At 31.2% G+C, this 14356-nt stretch overlaps 1 protein-coding gene across 1 annotated transcript; it reads left to right on the top strand.

Annotated features, from left to right (window-relative positions):
- Positions 1–4958: 4958 nt before the first annotated feature.
- On the top strand, positions 4959–10587 carry LOC107411446 (probable serine/threonine-protein kinase WNK4). The gene is made up of 7 exons (XM_016019028.4): positions 4959–5765; positions 7012–7277; positions 7616–7839; positions 7924–8081; positions 8158–8464; positions 8702–9022; positions 9762–10587. The coding sequence occupies exons 1-7, from the start codon at positions 5673–5675 to the stop codon at positions 10238–10240; spliced, it is 1848 nt and encodes a 615-aa protein (XP_015874514.2). The 5' UTR covers positions 4959–5672; the 3' UTR covers positions 10241–10587.
- Positions 10588–14356: the final 3769 nt, after the last annotated feature.

Genomic DNA, 14356 nt, shown 5'->3' with positions numbered 1-14356 from the left:
AAGTAAAATCTATATCAAATAGACCTTAATGAGTAAGAATTGTATATGATTTTTGGCTTTTTGTAAATTTTTAAAAAACTTTTAATTAAAGTCAGTGAAAAGTGATTTTTTTAGAAAATACTTCTGAATAAGTATAAGCAAAAACCAAAGTAAAAATAGAAATTATACCAAATAAGCCTGAGAATTGTGTATGATTTTTGGCATTTTACTCATCATAAAATTCAAACATGGTTAAATTCGATCCATTTTTTCTATTTTAATTCTTTCAACTTGTTGACGAAGAAGATTAGTTCTAATGGTTGAGTATCTCTATTTATATCCACGAAAATACAAATTCGAATCATGATAAAGAAGAAATTTTGAATAGATTGTAATTTAGGTCAATTGTTTCAAAAAAAAAAATTCCTTCAACTTGTTGGACATGGATTATTTTTTTGTTTTTTTTTTCCTACCACTCAATCTCCTTTTGTCCCCCTCAATTCCATGCACATTAAGAGGAACAAATAATATTTTAATTGGCGGCTATTTGCAATTTTTCATTGCTATTTACAAGGTAGAAGGCTAATTAATTTATTATTTGCATGAATATTAAACGTGTGAGGCTCGCTTTCGTCATGACCCTGTCCACTTGTCCTTCTTAATTCTTCAGCTTATACAGTATGTATATATATATATATATATATATATATGTATATAATACAACCATGCATTAATAAATATAAATATATTGAAACCATGGAACTAAGCAATAAATAAAACCACACACAAAAAAAAGAAGATTCTCAGCTAATTAAGCTAATTGAATAACGAAGGTAGATATAGTTCCCCTATCTCTTTGTTGACTTTTCTATTGTATAGTATTTGCATGGTTTAATTGCGAGATGTTTCATCTTGTTTGCTTTTCCTTTGAAACTTTTTGTGCATGATCACTAAAGATTGCAATGATGTTAGATTTAGTTGATCGACTAATATTATGTACTAATTTGACTATGCAAAATATTCAACAAGACCTAAATTAATTAATTAGATCCATGCCACTACATATAAATAATAATATGAAAAATTAAAAGATTTAGGTTGTCTCTGTTATGTAATTTCACTCAAGATTAACGGTTGCAAAAAGAGATTTGGTGTCCTTTATTAACATATGGTTGGTTTTTAAATTTTATACTTAATTATGTGTAATTTTCTTGTTTTAAATGCTTGTTAATAGTAGTTAATTTTGTTACGCATTTAAGTTAATTATAAAATTAAAAGAGAAAAAAAATCATAAAACCAAATTGAATATAATTTCAAATTATATCAGTTTTTTATTTTTATTTTGTTTTTTTTCTTAAGTTTATCATTGTTTAAGACATATAATAAATTATACCTATTACTAATTAACATATAAAGTAAGTAAATTATAAATAATTAAGTAGAAAAAAATAAAAATAAAAATAAAAACCAACTACTTTAACAATCGATATGTTAATTTGTATATTCATTTTTTTAGTTCTAGAAATATTTACAGACTTCGTGGGTATCTTAATTTGTATATTAATTTTTTTAGTTGCAGAAATATATTCAAACCTCGTGGATGAAGTTTTTTATTTTTTTTTATTTTTTATTATATTGCCCGCTGTCATTAGGTAGGACTTTTTTTGTGTGAGTAGCATATGAATTAATGGATTTGGTTTGTACATGGGTGGGACAAAAGGACAAAATGATGTTAACATTTTGAATATTGCTCAAATTTTATTTTTAAGCCATCATTGGGATGGTTGACAATCATTACAGTGTATGGTATCGATAACAATTATTCAAAAATACAAGAAGAATCCCACTAGTTATTGTTGGATTCTGTTTGGAAAATATGCCATTTGTAGTGTTTATTACTGTTAGGAATTATATATTTGGATGGCAATTCATTTATTGTTTATGTATTAATTTTTATTTGAAAAATACTATTTGTTATTATTAATGACAATTATTTGTAAAATAATTTTGATCAAATTACATTGCAATATACCAAACTTTTTAATTGTTTAAGAGGTTTATCTTAGTGTCAATATAGCAACGGTATAGCAGTACGATTTGCCATTTTTAAAATTTCATTTTCCATGTTAAAAAGAATCGGAGGCAACGAGTAGCAAAATTCAATTTGTTTTGGTTATAATTCAGCTTAAAACATGCCCGATCAAGAAGCTTCCTCGCTTGACTTAGTAATTGTAACTATATTTATAATTTAATCCAATCTCAAATATGGTACATGGATTTGGTCAATTGAATCTTTGTTTTAATTATTGCAGCTTTTAACCCTAATGCCATGCATTAATTATATTGTGTTGAACCACAGTAATTTAAAAACATTATATTGCAAAAAGAGACAAAGAGGCAGACAAATATCAATCATTAAATTTGTTGATAAAGTCATAGGATTGCCCTATAATTGAATATAACAAAATGTTAAAAGAAAGAAAATATGATAAATATGGATAAGAATAAAATAAGTGGAGGTGCCTATATGGAAAAGATAAAAGATGGATGAGATGACAAATGAAAAGGATAGGATGATGGTTTTTTCAAACAAATGCTAAATATTTGAGAGAATATGCTGTGTTCTAGTTACTAGTGATGACTTCCTCTTCCCACTTATCTGGTGGGCGATGCAAAGTTCTGCAAGTATCAGATCATCACCACAGATTTTACTTCACCAATTTTCCACCTTCATATTTATTTTTTTATACCAAAAACACCCATATATATATATATACATATTAAATATGTATAAGTAAATTTAATTTTCTGAAGCTTACGGTAAAAAATGATCGTATAGTGATGGAATAATTAAGTGGCAACGATTATTACGTTTAGTTTTAATTTTAAATTATTAATTGAAATGTTACCATATAGCCTGCATATATTACTGTATCAATTACGTCAATATTTAACTCTTTAGAAACTCATATGGGTTTTAAGAAAAACGATTGTATATGTATACCACAAACAAATCCTATGATGCATGCATGTCAGCTGTTTAAATTTGTTTTGTTAAAATACGCCATCATAAGAAAATTATGTGAATTACGTGCTACATTTGATTTCCATGTGAAGCTATGTTACGTGTTCCAATGTAGATTTATCCTGAGTTTTATATGTCATTTAAAAGAGAGTTGCATTCTGACAAATACAAGCCTAAAATATAAAAATAACTAAACGTAACGTTTTGTGTATGTTCATTTGTAGCCTTATGAAAGACGATATATATATATATATATATATACATACATACATACGACTAACGTTAACAAGATTTAAATTATGGTAAGTACTAGACAAAACATTGTGGTAGTTGCTTCTTTTTTTTTGGTGAATACTAGTTGTTGTTGTTGGAAGGCAAAAAGATAATGGCTACGTAATGGAGTTTGAATGGATGAGCTTAGGGAATCATTTTTTTTTTTGATATTTATTATAATAATTATGTTATTATTACATGAAGAAGAAGAACACGAATGGGACTAATTAGCTTAATAATTGAATGTTCAACTCTATAATTTATTTCATTACGCGTTATTAATTGTAATATGCAGTCAATTTAGGTTTTTAAGTTCCTTTAAATTATTCTTAAAAAACATCAAACATCAAATTTGTTTTTTTAGTAATGAAACATCGAATTTGTTCGTCTCTTAACTATGAGGTGGCTGTTAAAAGAACAAAAAAAACACTAAGAGATGGTTTGAAACTACATAAAAAAATAATAAATAAATAAATAAACGCTTAGTGGTTCTTAAATGATAATAAAATAAGAAACTTGATTAACTAAATAAATAAAAGTATTTATCATTGAGTGTATATATATATATATATATATTAAATGTTAGACTTAAATTGGCCAACTGAATCGGTTGGCTTAGTTTATCAAAAAGGAAAAGAAAAAAAAAAAAGGATGGTTGGCTTAGTCAATGGAAATGAGATTTATACATGATATAAAATACAAATGAAAATTTCTAATGATACTACTCTCAAATAAAGTCACATAGATTAATATAAGGTTTTTTATTTTATAAAATTTAAATTATATTTAAAATTAAAATTATTTATTAATAACTGATTACGATATTATTCATTTTTACTATATACAATTTTAATATGTCATAAAATTTATGTTTCATTATTTTTTAACTTTAAATTTCCATCCTTAATTAATTGTTATAAAAAATTAAAGTCATAAACTCAGTTCATACTTTTGCGAAATATGCAGAAGCTTCTTAATCAACCAAGAAAAAGCTAACCCCAGTTTAGACAACATAGAGAGAGAGTTTTAGAATAATAAAACGTTTTTTGGTCTTGAAATTCTTATTGGTTATGTGAATCGCCAATTATCTGTATTGAGGATGATTGGATTGCTGGGTTTTTTCTTTCAAACAAAAAGAAAAAAAAAAAATGCAAAGAAGATGAAAAAAAAAAAAAATCCTAATTCAAAATGAGAAAGAAGAAATCAAGGGTAATTTAGTAAATTTAATATGTATTGAACAATATATAATCATATTGGAAATGCAAAAGCGACTTTTCAAACACAAATACTAGTTAATATTGAAAACACTCAAAAATTGTTTTCTTTTAAAAAAGAAAACAAAAAACTTTTGTGAGGCATCAGTTGTTGAAAGAAGAAGCCGTCCAAATGTGTCCAAAAAACAGAAAAACAAGAAAAGAAAAAATTATAAAAGTCTGGCATCACTCGTTTGAATAAGAAAACAAAATGAATGAATAAAATAAATAAAATAATTAGAATAATTTAATGGGAAATATGAGTGAGTCAACGTTGGGGCAAAATCAATTAATCAAAACGTAATGAGGAGAGGCGATTAGGTGGGGCCTACAGGGTTTAGGTGGCGCCACCTTGATCAATGTGGTCTCCACTCCAAACAGTTCGCCATCTCTCTTCCTGGGCCTATATAAGCCCACTTCTCACTTGCTCATCCTCCTACAAAAAAACAACAAAAAAAACAAAAAAAAACAAAAAAAATCTTATTAATCTTCTCCAAAATTCTATTCCTTTTTCCTCCTTCCATTTTCTCGGTGTGTTTTATTGTTGTTGGGGGGTATCTTTGTAATCTACCATGAGCAGTCACAGATCCTTCAAGTTCCGCATCCTTTGAAATGCATCATCTCATCCTTCGATGAACTGCTGATTATCCCAAATTGCCCGTCGATTTTACACATATTACTTTTCTACCAAATTAACTTTTTTTTTTTTTTTTTTTTTTGAAATTTCAAATTACCAATTCACTGAGGGAGAGTAATTAGGGTCGTTGTCTGAGAGTAGTGTAAGTTGCGTAGTGGGAAAATAGAAGAAGAAAAATAGAGAGAGAGAGAGAGAGAGAGAGTGAATAGATGGTTGCTAAAAACTACGAGGAGTGCAGAACACGCGCGGTGATGGTGGGAATATTGAGTTGGATTATGCTTCGGATTGATTACTCGAGGCTCTTCTGGGTTCTCTTCCGCGTCTTCTCTTATGAAAACCACGAGGGAAAGCCTCGGATTTAACTTCCACGTTTTTCACACCTTTTCATTAACAAATATCATTTTATTATTCCACAACTTTCTTTCTTTCTAATTCGATCTTTTACATAAACTTTTCATCAAAACAACCAAAAAAAATAAAAATCAAAATTTAAAAATCAAAAAACATGTACAAGAAGAAGCAGTCCGTGGATCATCATGAAGTCCAAGATAACCGCCCTGATTACGTCGAAACCGATCCTACGGCTCGCTATGGTCGGGTATGTATCTTTCTCTACCTTTTTTATATTGCTACTACTGCTTCTACAATCATTTTCTTTTTCTTTTTTGGGTGGCGCTAATATTAATGAGATATTTGCTAATTTCTTTCTTTATAGTTAGTTAATTACTTGGAAATTACTTTCATTTTAAATGAATGGGTTTTGTTCTAGTGTTTTTGTGAAACGAGTAAGTAGGTGGCTATTAGCTAAGCTAGCTAAGATCATTAATTTTTTGTTTTGGTTAAGGCTAAGCTTAGTTAAAGATGGTATTTCTGTTCGTAGGTTGATAGATAGAAGAATTATCATTAAAAGTTTTGATATTATTCATTTGGATATTTATATATTATATTAGATTGAATATGAATGTGTTCATATAGATATATATTATCAAAATAATATAAATATTTGGATAAAAGTATATTAACTTCCTTTGAACAAGTCAATTTTTGTTCTTTAAAGAAATGGCAATAATGTTTAATTTTATAACATAGTGTCTATCCATTTGACGTATTTATTATTCTGTTTTATTAACACTTGAATTCTTCAATTAAAACTTGATTAATTTCAATCAGTGTAAATATTTTATTATCTGATTGTGGAAGAGAAAAATATTTATTATTAAATAATTAAAAAATTTATGAAAACTAAAGGATAAATATATTTGTATTATAATAATTAATTATTTTATTTTTCAAATTTTCTAAATGCATGTATTTTTTAATTTTTTTACTTTTAAAAATACATATTATATTTTCTTTAAAGGCTAATTGTTAATAAAAAAAAAGTATATTAATTTGCCCTTTTTTTTTTTTTTTTTTGGGGGTACATCTTTAACTCTATAATATGAATTCTATCTTTTATTTTTTATGAATACTGTATTGTTTACTACACTTGGTTAACAAAATTGTTTAGACTTCGATCAGTTTATAGCATCAGAAAAGTTGGAAATAATAACTTTTTAGATTAAGCCTCATTTGTTTATTAGTTTACAACTTTCTTGGCTTTTGTTTGGTTGGAATTCTATGTTTAAAGATGGCATGCTGTCCTTTTGTACTTACCAGATGCTACATGAATCAATTTCTCATCTAGATGATAGCAATTCATTTGTACAAATAAAAGTTTATTGGACTTAATTTGACTTGTTCAAATACCCCATCGACATGTCAAAATAAAATTAAAAAAAAAAAAAAAAAAAAGAAGCTTACTTCTTGAATTTCATTAATAACATTGTATTTGTAATGAATAGTTCGAAGAAATTCTTGGCAAAGGAGCAATGAAAACAGTGTACAAGGCAATTGATGAGGTTCTTGGAATGGAGGTTGCATGGAACCAGGTAAAACTCAGAGAAGTGCTCCGCTCACCTGAGGATTTGCAGCGGCTCTACTCAGAGGTTCACCTCCTGAGCACCCTCAATCATGACTCCATCATTCATTTCTACACCTCCTGGATTGATATTGATAAAAAAACTTTCAACTTCGTTACCGAAATGTTCACTTCCGGAACATTAAGAGAGTAATTTCCTTTCTAACTCCTGTAGTTCCCTCTGCATGCCTTCACTAAACTATTTGGAATTTATTGTAGAAAAACAAATTTCGTAATTTTATTCTGTTGCATATAAGATATGGTGTTAAAACCATAGGGAAACTGCAATTAGACACCATGTCTGTGGCTTCTGCTATTTGGTTGAAACTAAAAGAGTACTGAAAAATGAAAATCAGCAAAAACCATACTTCTATCGATTGTTAACCATGCTTCCAGATGATAAGTCCTGAATATGTGACTTACATAATTCAATTCTTTACAAAGTATAGTGAATTTGACATGGGAAGCATGTGTGCCTTGACATGCAGATACAGGAAGAAATATAAATGGGTGGACATCCGAGCCATTAAGAACTGGGCACGCCAAATTTTACAGGGTCTTGTTTATCTACATAACCATGATCCTCCAGTAATACATAGAGATCTTAAGTGTGACAACATCTTTGTCAATGGCCATCTCGGGCAAGTCAAGATTGGTGATCTTGGATTGGCAGCAATTCTTCGTGGTTCCCAATCTGCTCATAGTGTTATAGGTACTCCTTTCTCTGCCATTAGTACATAAATATGGAGGAACTTATTCAACTGGTTTTATTTTGTTTCTCTCTTTTACATCTTAGGTACTCCGGAGTTCATGGCACCCGAACTGTACGAGGAAGATTACAATGAACTAGTTGATGTCTACTCATTTGGCATGTGTGTTCTAGAGATGCTTACATCTGAATATCCATATAGTGAATGTTTGAACCCTGCACAAATTTACAAGAAAGTGACCTCGGTAAGATGAAGCTTTGAAGTTAAGATTAATAGATATCAGTAAACAGAAAACTCATCCACATTCCGCCTTTTTCCAGGGAAAGCTACCAGAAGCATTTTACCGGATTGAAGACTTGGAAGCACAACGATTTATTGGAAAATGCTTAGTAACTGCTTCAAAGAGATTATCAGCAAAGGAACTCTTGCTTGACCCATTTCTGGCATATGATAAAAATGAGTTTCCTGTAGGACAGATTGAAATTCAGAAGCCATTTTTAAATGACAAAGAAATGAGGAAACTGCAATTGAGAGATAAATTACCCCGGACTGACATGACAATCACGGGGAAACTCAATCATGAAGACGACAGCCTCTTTCTCAAAGTTCAGATTGCTGATAAAGATGGTACTGAATTAACTTTCCCTTGAATGTGGGCAACAAGTTCAGTTTCTTTATCTTTGTTTTATTTGAGAGCATTTGCTTGATTTGTTAGAGACCTGTATTAGGAAACTGAAAGGTATAAAAGCAGTTGAAGATTTACCAATATATACATAGCTTGCTGCTTCAATTTCAATGAATCAACTCAAGCCTATGCCAAGAGATTCGGTTGGTTAAATCTTTATCTACTGTATTTTCTTGCAGGTTCTCTTAGGAACATATATTTCCCTTTTGATATTTTGAGTGACACACCAATTGATGTTGCAACGGAGATGGTGAAGGAATTGGAAATCAATGATTGGGAGCCATGTGAAATTGCAGATATGATTGAAGGGGAGATTTCTGCTCTAGTACCAGAATGGAAGACTAAACCGTACCATACATTTAATTATCAAGACGATGAGGATGACCCTCATCATCCTTTCAACACTTTCTCCTCATGCTCCTCATCCCAGGCATCAGGGACAGGCTTGATCACCTCTCATAAGATAGACAAAATGGAAAATGACTGGAATTGGCTTCAAGGTATGGCTTATTGATTTTGTATAAATTAAATGTGTAAAATAAGGCTGTCCTTTTTTTTCCATTTGGAACTTTCACCTACCCCATGTCCAAACTGCACTTTTTCCTCTCCAACTAGAGCCAATAGTAGGATTGCTGCATGCTATTCTTTCTATACTTGAGGTTCCATTCTTTTTGGTAGTCAGGCTCACTCTATTCCATCACTTATGGCCCCATTGTTGCTGTGGGTTTTGATCGAAGTCTCTGGTACAGTGGCAACAAAACCTACTAACCTAACTAGCACCTCGAATCAGAATTTCTATAGAGATGGTAAGAGGACGTAGTACTTGCATGTCATATCTTCAAGATGGCTTTTTAACTTATGATATAATGTGATGCTTATGGTAAGAAACATAGACTGGCCAGGATTCATGCCTTGTGTCCAAGTCCTGTCAAGTTTGGTTTTTAGACAACCAAACTGACATTTAAACCTGCCTCAAGTCAACTATGGGCCTTCAAAGGGGCCTGTATTTAGACGTTTTCATTGCAACATTTGGTGTCATGAGCCTTGTGCATCTAGTTGGGCCAATTTTTTATTGCTACACTACAATCTCATTCCTCATATAACATACAGTAGATGCAATTTAAGTCTAACAAACTCCTAGGAAAACCAGGACCAAAATTGTAAAAAGATATTAGGAGGGGGCGTGTAAGCCTTGTCTATTTGAAATATAAAGTCAACTCGAAATAATTGCTTCTGCAGATGATTTGCTTGATGATACCAGCTCTCAAAGCTCTTCACACTCAGGAACATATTCCAACTTGAATTACTTTTCTGGCGACGAGCATGAATTCAGTACAAGCCCTGTGACAGACAAGCATCTCATCACAAAGAGTCACAAGTCCACAAGGTTTTGTCCTCAAGAAAACCGTAATGCACAGGCACAGCTCATGGCTAAAAAGTACATGGACCAATGCAAAGCTTTTCTATCATCTAGTTCAAAAGACAAAAGGGTTATTAATGGCAATAAACTGATGAGGAACAGGTCTATGGTTGATGTACGTAGTCAATTACTGCACCGGTCATTGGTGGAGGAGGTGAACAAAATACGGCTGTTCAATACAGTTGGTGCTGTTGAAAATATTGGGTTCCAAGCACCTTGTGAGGTTTCAATGCAATGTAATTATAAGAAAACTTCAAGAAATGGAAAGGGTCAAGGGCATCAAAGCAGAAGAGTTTAGTGTATGGTAATTGTCATGAATAGTCAGGTCAATGAAAGGAATTTCAAACGTGATCTAATATGGAGATACAAGGAAAAAGCCTGAAATGCAAATGCCAGCTGGATTACCCCTGACTTTGTTTGGGCAGTCTTTGATACTAAAAGTGGCAGGAGGGAATCATGTCTTCGGATACAAGAGTCTGGTAATTCAGGTGTTGAGTATCGTTTTAGGAAAATTTGATTGTAAATGTATCTGCACAAAGTCACCATGAAAGAGTAAATGAGTTGTACTATTTAGGCTTTTAATATGTAAGGTTGTGATGCCCCTTGTAATGTGCCAGCTATTAAATAAACATTTGCATTGTCATCTTTTTTGTCTTTTTTTTCCCGAAGAAGCAGCATTTGGTGATAAAAATAGTGAATTTGAGATTCCATGTTGTTGAGAGGTTCCAAAAAACATGTTAGCCATGCCAGTTTGTATATTAGCATTCAAAGTATATGGATGCCTTATAGCTGTCTGGTCTGTAAATTGAGAGTAAATACATATATATATATATAAATGAAAATGTGTCATCTTTTTTCTGCCAAGCTGCCAGTCATGAAGAGTCACTGCATACAGTTTCATGATATAGAAAAACCAAAATTCGAGTCTGTGTATGCATCGGTTATGATTCAGAAGCACAGCAAAACTTTTTCATCTGTAATTTTAAATTATTAATGATGAATGGGGTAAAATGTAGCTACTTTCTGGAAAGTTCCTTCTTGTCCATGTTTAGCTAAGTTTGGGTACTGGAAGTATCTGGTCCTATTCATGTACGACCTCCAAACAGTCCTCTAAGCCTTGAATTCTGGGATGCAGATTGCAGAGCACATGAGCCTTGTGCTTTATCTGTATTAATTTACTCTTTAGGTTTCCATAGCTTATTACACGGAAAAACATTAACACTGTGCTGACTATTCAAATTTCAATATTGTTGAGGTCTAAATAGTGTCATGCTGTATGGAAATTATAATTACAGATCGCATTTGGAGGTTTGTAATTAGTAGTTATGATTAGAGGAATGGAAGCAAAGCCACTAATGTGAAATAATGAGATATAGCATGCCATAATAGTTAGGATGCAATAATTATTGTGTTTGTGAATAAATCATACACAGAAAAATTAAATTGCGGAGATTTTTTTATCTGCATACAATATCCAAATGTTTGTCATGAAGTTTTCCCAATTAGGAATAATTATATGCTACCAAAAAATAAAAATAAAAAAGGAATAATCATAATTTTCCACCCGACCATAAAGTTCGTATATCGTATATTCTCCTAGTAATCCAATAAGCATATTATATACTCGGGTTTCTAACTTGAAAAAAAGTTGAGAGTGGCCTAAAAAATTGTCTGCACTGTAGTTAAACCACACAGAAGGACAAACTAGAAGAGGATAGAGGCTTGGCTTGGAAATTATAAGTCTGTTAGATGTTTGAAAGTAACAAGTCCTGAGAGGTATTTCTGCATGAAAAGAGACCCATCAAAAAAAAATCATGGGTAATCTTCCCAAAGAACCATGATAGCTGGTTGGCTAATCCGATTTTTTCATTTTATTTTTCTCTTTCCCTTCAATTCTAGCGTGGTCCTTGGGTCTTTGTTACTTCTTTGGTGGTCCTTTCAAGGTTCTAAAAGGGTCTCATACATGTGAAGGTTAGTGTTCATTTGTCACTTTAAAAAGGTTCAAAAAACCCATGCTATGTCCCCCAGCCATTATTTCCTTCCTCTTTTATTCCTTTCTCTCAGTGGGAACATGCTATTATGAAATAGAAAATTTGATCTCCATTTTTTTTTTTTTTTTTTTAATGAATGAAAAATGAGCTTTCTAATAGGTATCATCGGTCAAGAGATTTGGAGATTATGGACCATTAGCATCCATGACTGTTCACAGTTCTTATGAGAACCATATAACATCCAGTTCATCACCACATAGTTGCCTCAATCTCCTGCTTTTACAATGTATGACGACACACATGGTCCACTCTAAGATGCAAAGTGGAACTACTGAAACTTAAATCCACAAACTCTTGCAAAAAAATATGATATTAGTGATATGGTCAATGGTGGGGAGACCAGTAGTAATATTAATAAAAATTTTAAATAGCATTTTCATTTCCATTCTGTACTGTTTACATAGTGCCCCCAGCATGAACCTAATAACCTAGTTGTATTCTCTCCTTGTAACAGAGAAGTAGTTTCAGACAATTGATCTGCAAAATATTAGTCACATTGAATGGCAGTCCTATTTAATTGATGTGAGTTAGCCTGCAAGTTACAGGGCTTGATGAACAGCTAACAACACTGTTGATTGCCATCGTTTAAAAATTGGTTAGGAAACCTCAATTTTCCTCAAAAACAAACGTAGCTTTAGCTCCCCAATGAACATTCCCAACCCTTCTTTTCTAAACTATGCTTCTTCCTAATGTTTGTTTAGCAAGAATTTTTTGAAATCACTTTCTGGGTAATACCAAACCAAAATTTAAATTTTCGAAAAATTTTAACGTTTTGTAATATTATGGAGTGAACATATTTTGAGACTCAAGACATTGCCTCTACAATTGTTATCAGCAACACAAATTTTTTGGCCCTCTAGGCTAGGCTGCACACTACAGTACAAAAAATGTGAGTCCCTGAAAAGATAGTCCCATTTGTACAGGCAACAGAAACCGTAGCTTAAAAAACTTACTATTGTTGCTAAGATTCATAATAATTTGTGACAAATAGAAAGAAGGGTGGTCCTATATTATTGATTAAAGTTGGAGATGAAACAAGCTACGCTTGCTATAACTCATAATAATTGCAATATAAGGGATGCATTATGTGGTCTTCTTGTCATAAAAGTAAAATAAAGTGAAATGGAACAATTAACCATTGGCGTTTTGTAGGATTTTGATCAATCACGTTAGGCTAAACCCTGTTTTTGCACTCTTTTTTCAACATTACGTTTGGGTTCTCAAGAAAGTCCCCGCCAATTGCATGTCCTAAACAATTCAATTCAATGTCAATTTGTGCCCATCAACACTTTTTTGAATAATTACACTTGTTAGATGATAACTAATTTTATCATTACCTTTTTATATGACTTTGGCTAATTACTACTGGCTATTTACTAAATTTCTGTCAATGATTTCAGCTACATTGTCAACATTGCCAGGTATGAATGGCAAGTTTGATGCTATTATTATCTGTGGTTATAATTTTCATTTTCGGGTGGTTTTTGACTTGGGGATTAGTTAATTCATAAGCCAAATGATGAAGAATACAATAATTCTTTTTCTTAATTTTATTTTGACCCATTTTTGCTAGTGATATTAAATTTGATATATCAAACTCTTACATGGTAATACAATTTAAATTTTTTTAATCTAATTTCTTCAATAAATTTGGCTCCTTTAGAATCATGCTGTCATGGAAAACCTTTTAAAACATTATGGTGGATATTCTTTTAGGATGCACTTTATCAAAAAGTACATACTTGTGGCTTAGTTAGTTTCGGCTACTTTCCTTCTTGGCTTTAGTGAAAATTAGATTCATATTTAAGGCCAATGCATTTGATTTCCATATATCTCGAAAACCATCCCTAAATATTATCTATCTTTATCATCTCCATTCCTGTCCGTTAGTAATAAAATTTCATTTTATCTAAAAGTAATATATTTTTAGGTTTTGGCTTTTTTACTTTGTTTCTCTTTTTCAAATAATATAAGATTTTATTATTGATGGAACAATAATAGAGACAAAAAAATGAAACATAAGATTTGAATAGTTATATACAGTCCACAAATCCTAACAATTTATGAGACTATAGCTTGAGCAAGCAAATTGCAATAACATCCAACATTCAGACAAGTTTAAATTTTAGAAGCTTATATTGCCCAGAAAAACAAACAAATATTTTACTTGTTACATGGTTAATCAAATTTAGGGGCATCAGAATATGAGTTGTTAATTATGAACCTTTTTTTATTTTTTATAAGGGGCATATATCATATGTAAATGTGATTCAGCTCACTGCTTAACTACCGCTATTAGACAATACTAAAGCCAGAATTGAGAAGAAAGAGGAATAAAAAAAAAGAAGTTTTAGAAAAGTGGA

This window comes from Ziziphus jujuba, chromosome 10 (genome assembly GCF_031755915.1).
Source record: "Ziziphus jujuba cultivar Dongzao chromosome 10, ASM3175591v1".
NCBI classification, from domain to species: domain Eukaryota; kingdom Viridiplantae; phylum Streptophyta; class Magnoliopsida; order Rosales; family Rhamnaceae; genus Ziziphus; species Ziziphus jujuba.
Note: the sequence above shows the minus strand (reverse complement) of the source record. Positions and strands in the feature narration are given on the sequence as shown.

What these genes read in the sequence shown, in the direction of transcription:
- LOC107411446 (XM_016019028.4), top strand. Translation starts at nt 5,673, where the DNA reads ATGTACAAGAAGAAGCAGTCCGTGGATCATCATGAAGTCCAAGATAAC. An exon ending in CTACGGCTCGCTATGGTCGG is followed by an intron (nt 5,766 to 7,011) that starts GTATGTATCTTT and finishes TGTAATGAATAG; the next exon opens with TTCGAAGAAATTCTTGGCAA. An exon ending in ACTTCCGGAACATTAAGAGA is followed by an intron (nt 7,278 to 7,615) that starts GTAATTTCCTTT and finishes CTTGACATGCAG; the next exon opens with ATACAGGAAGAAATATAAAT.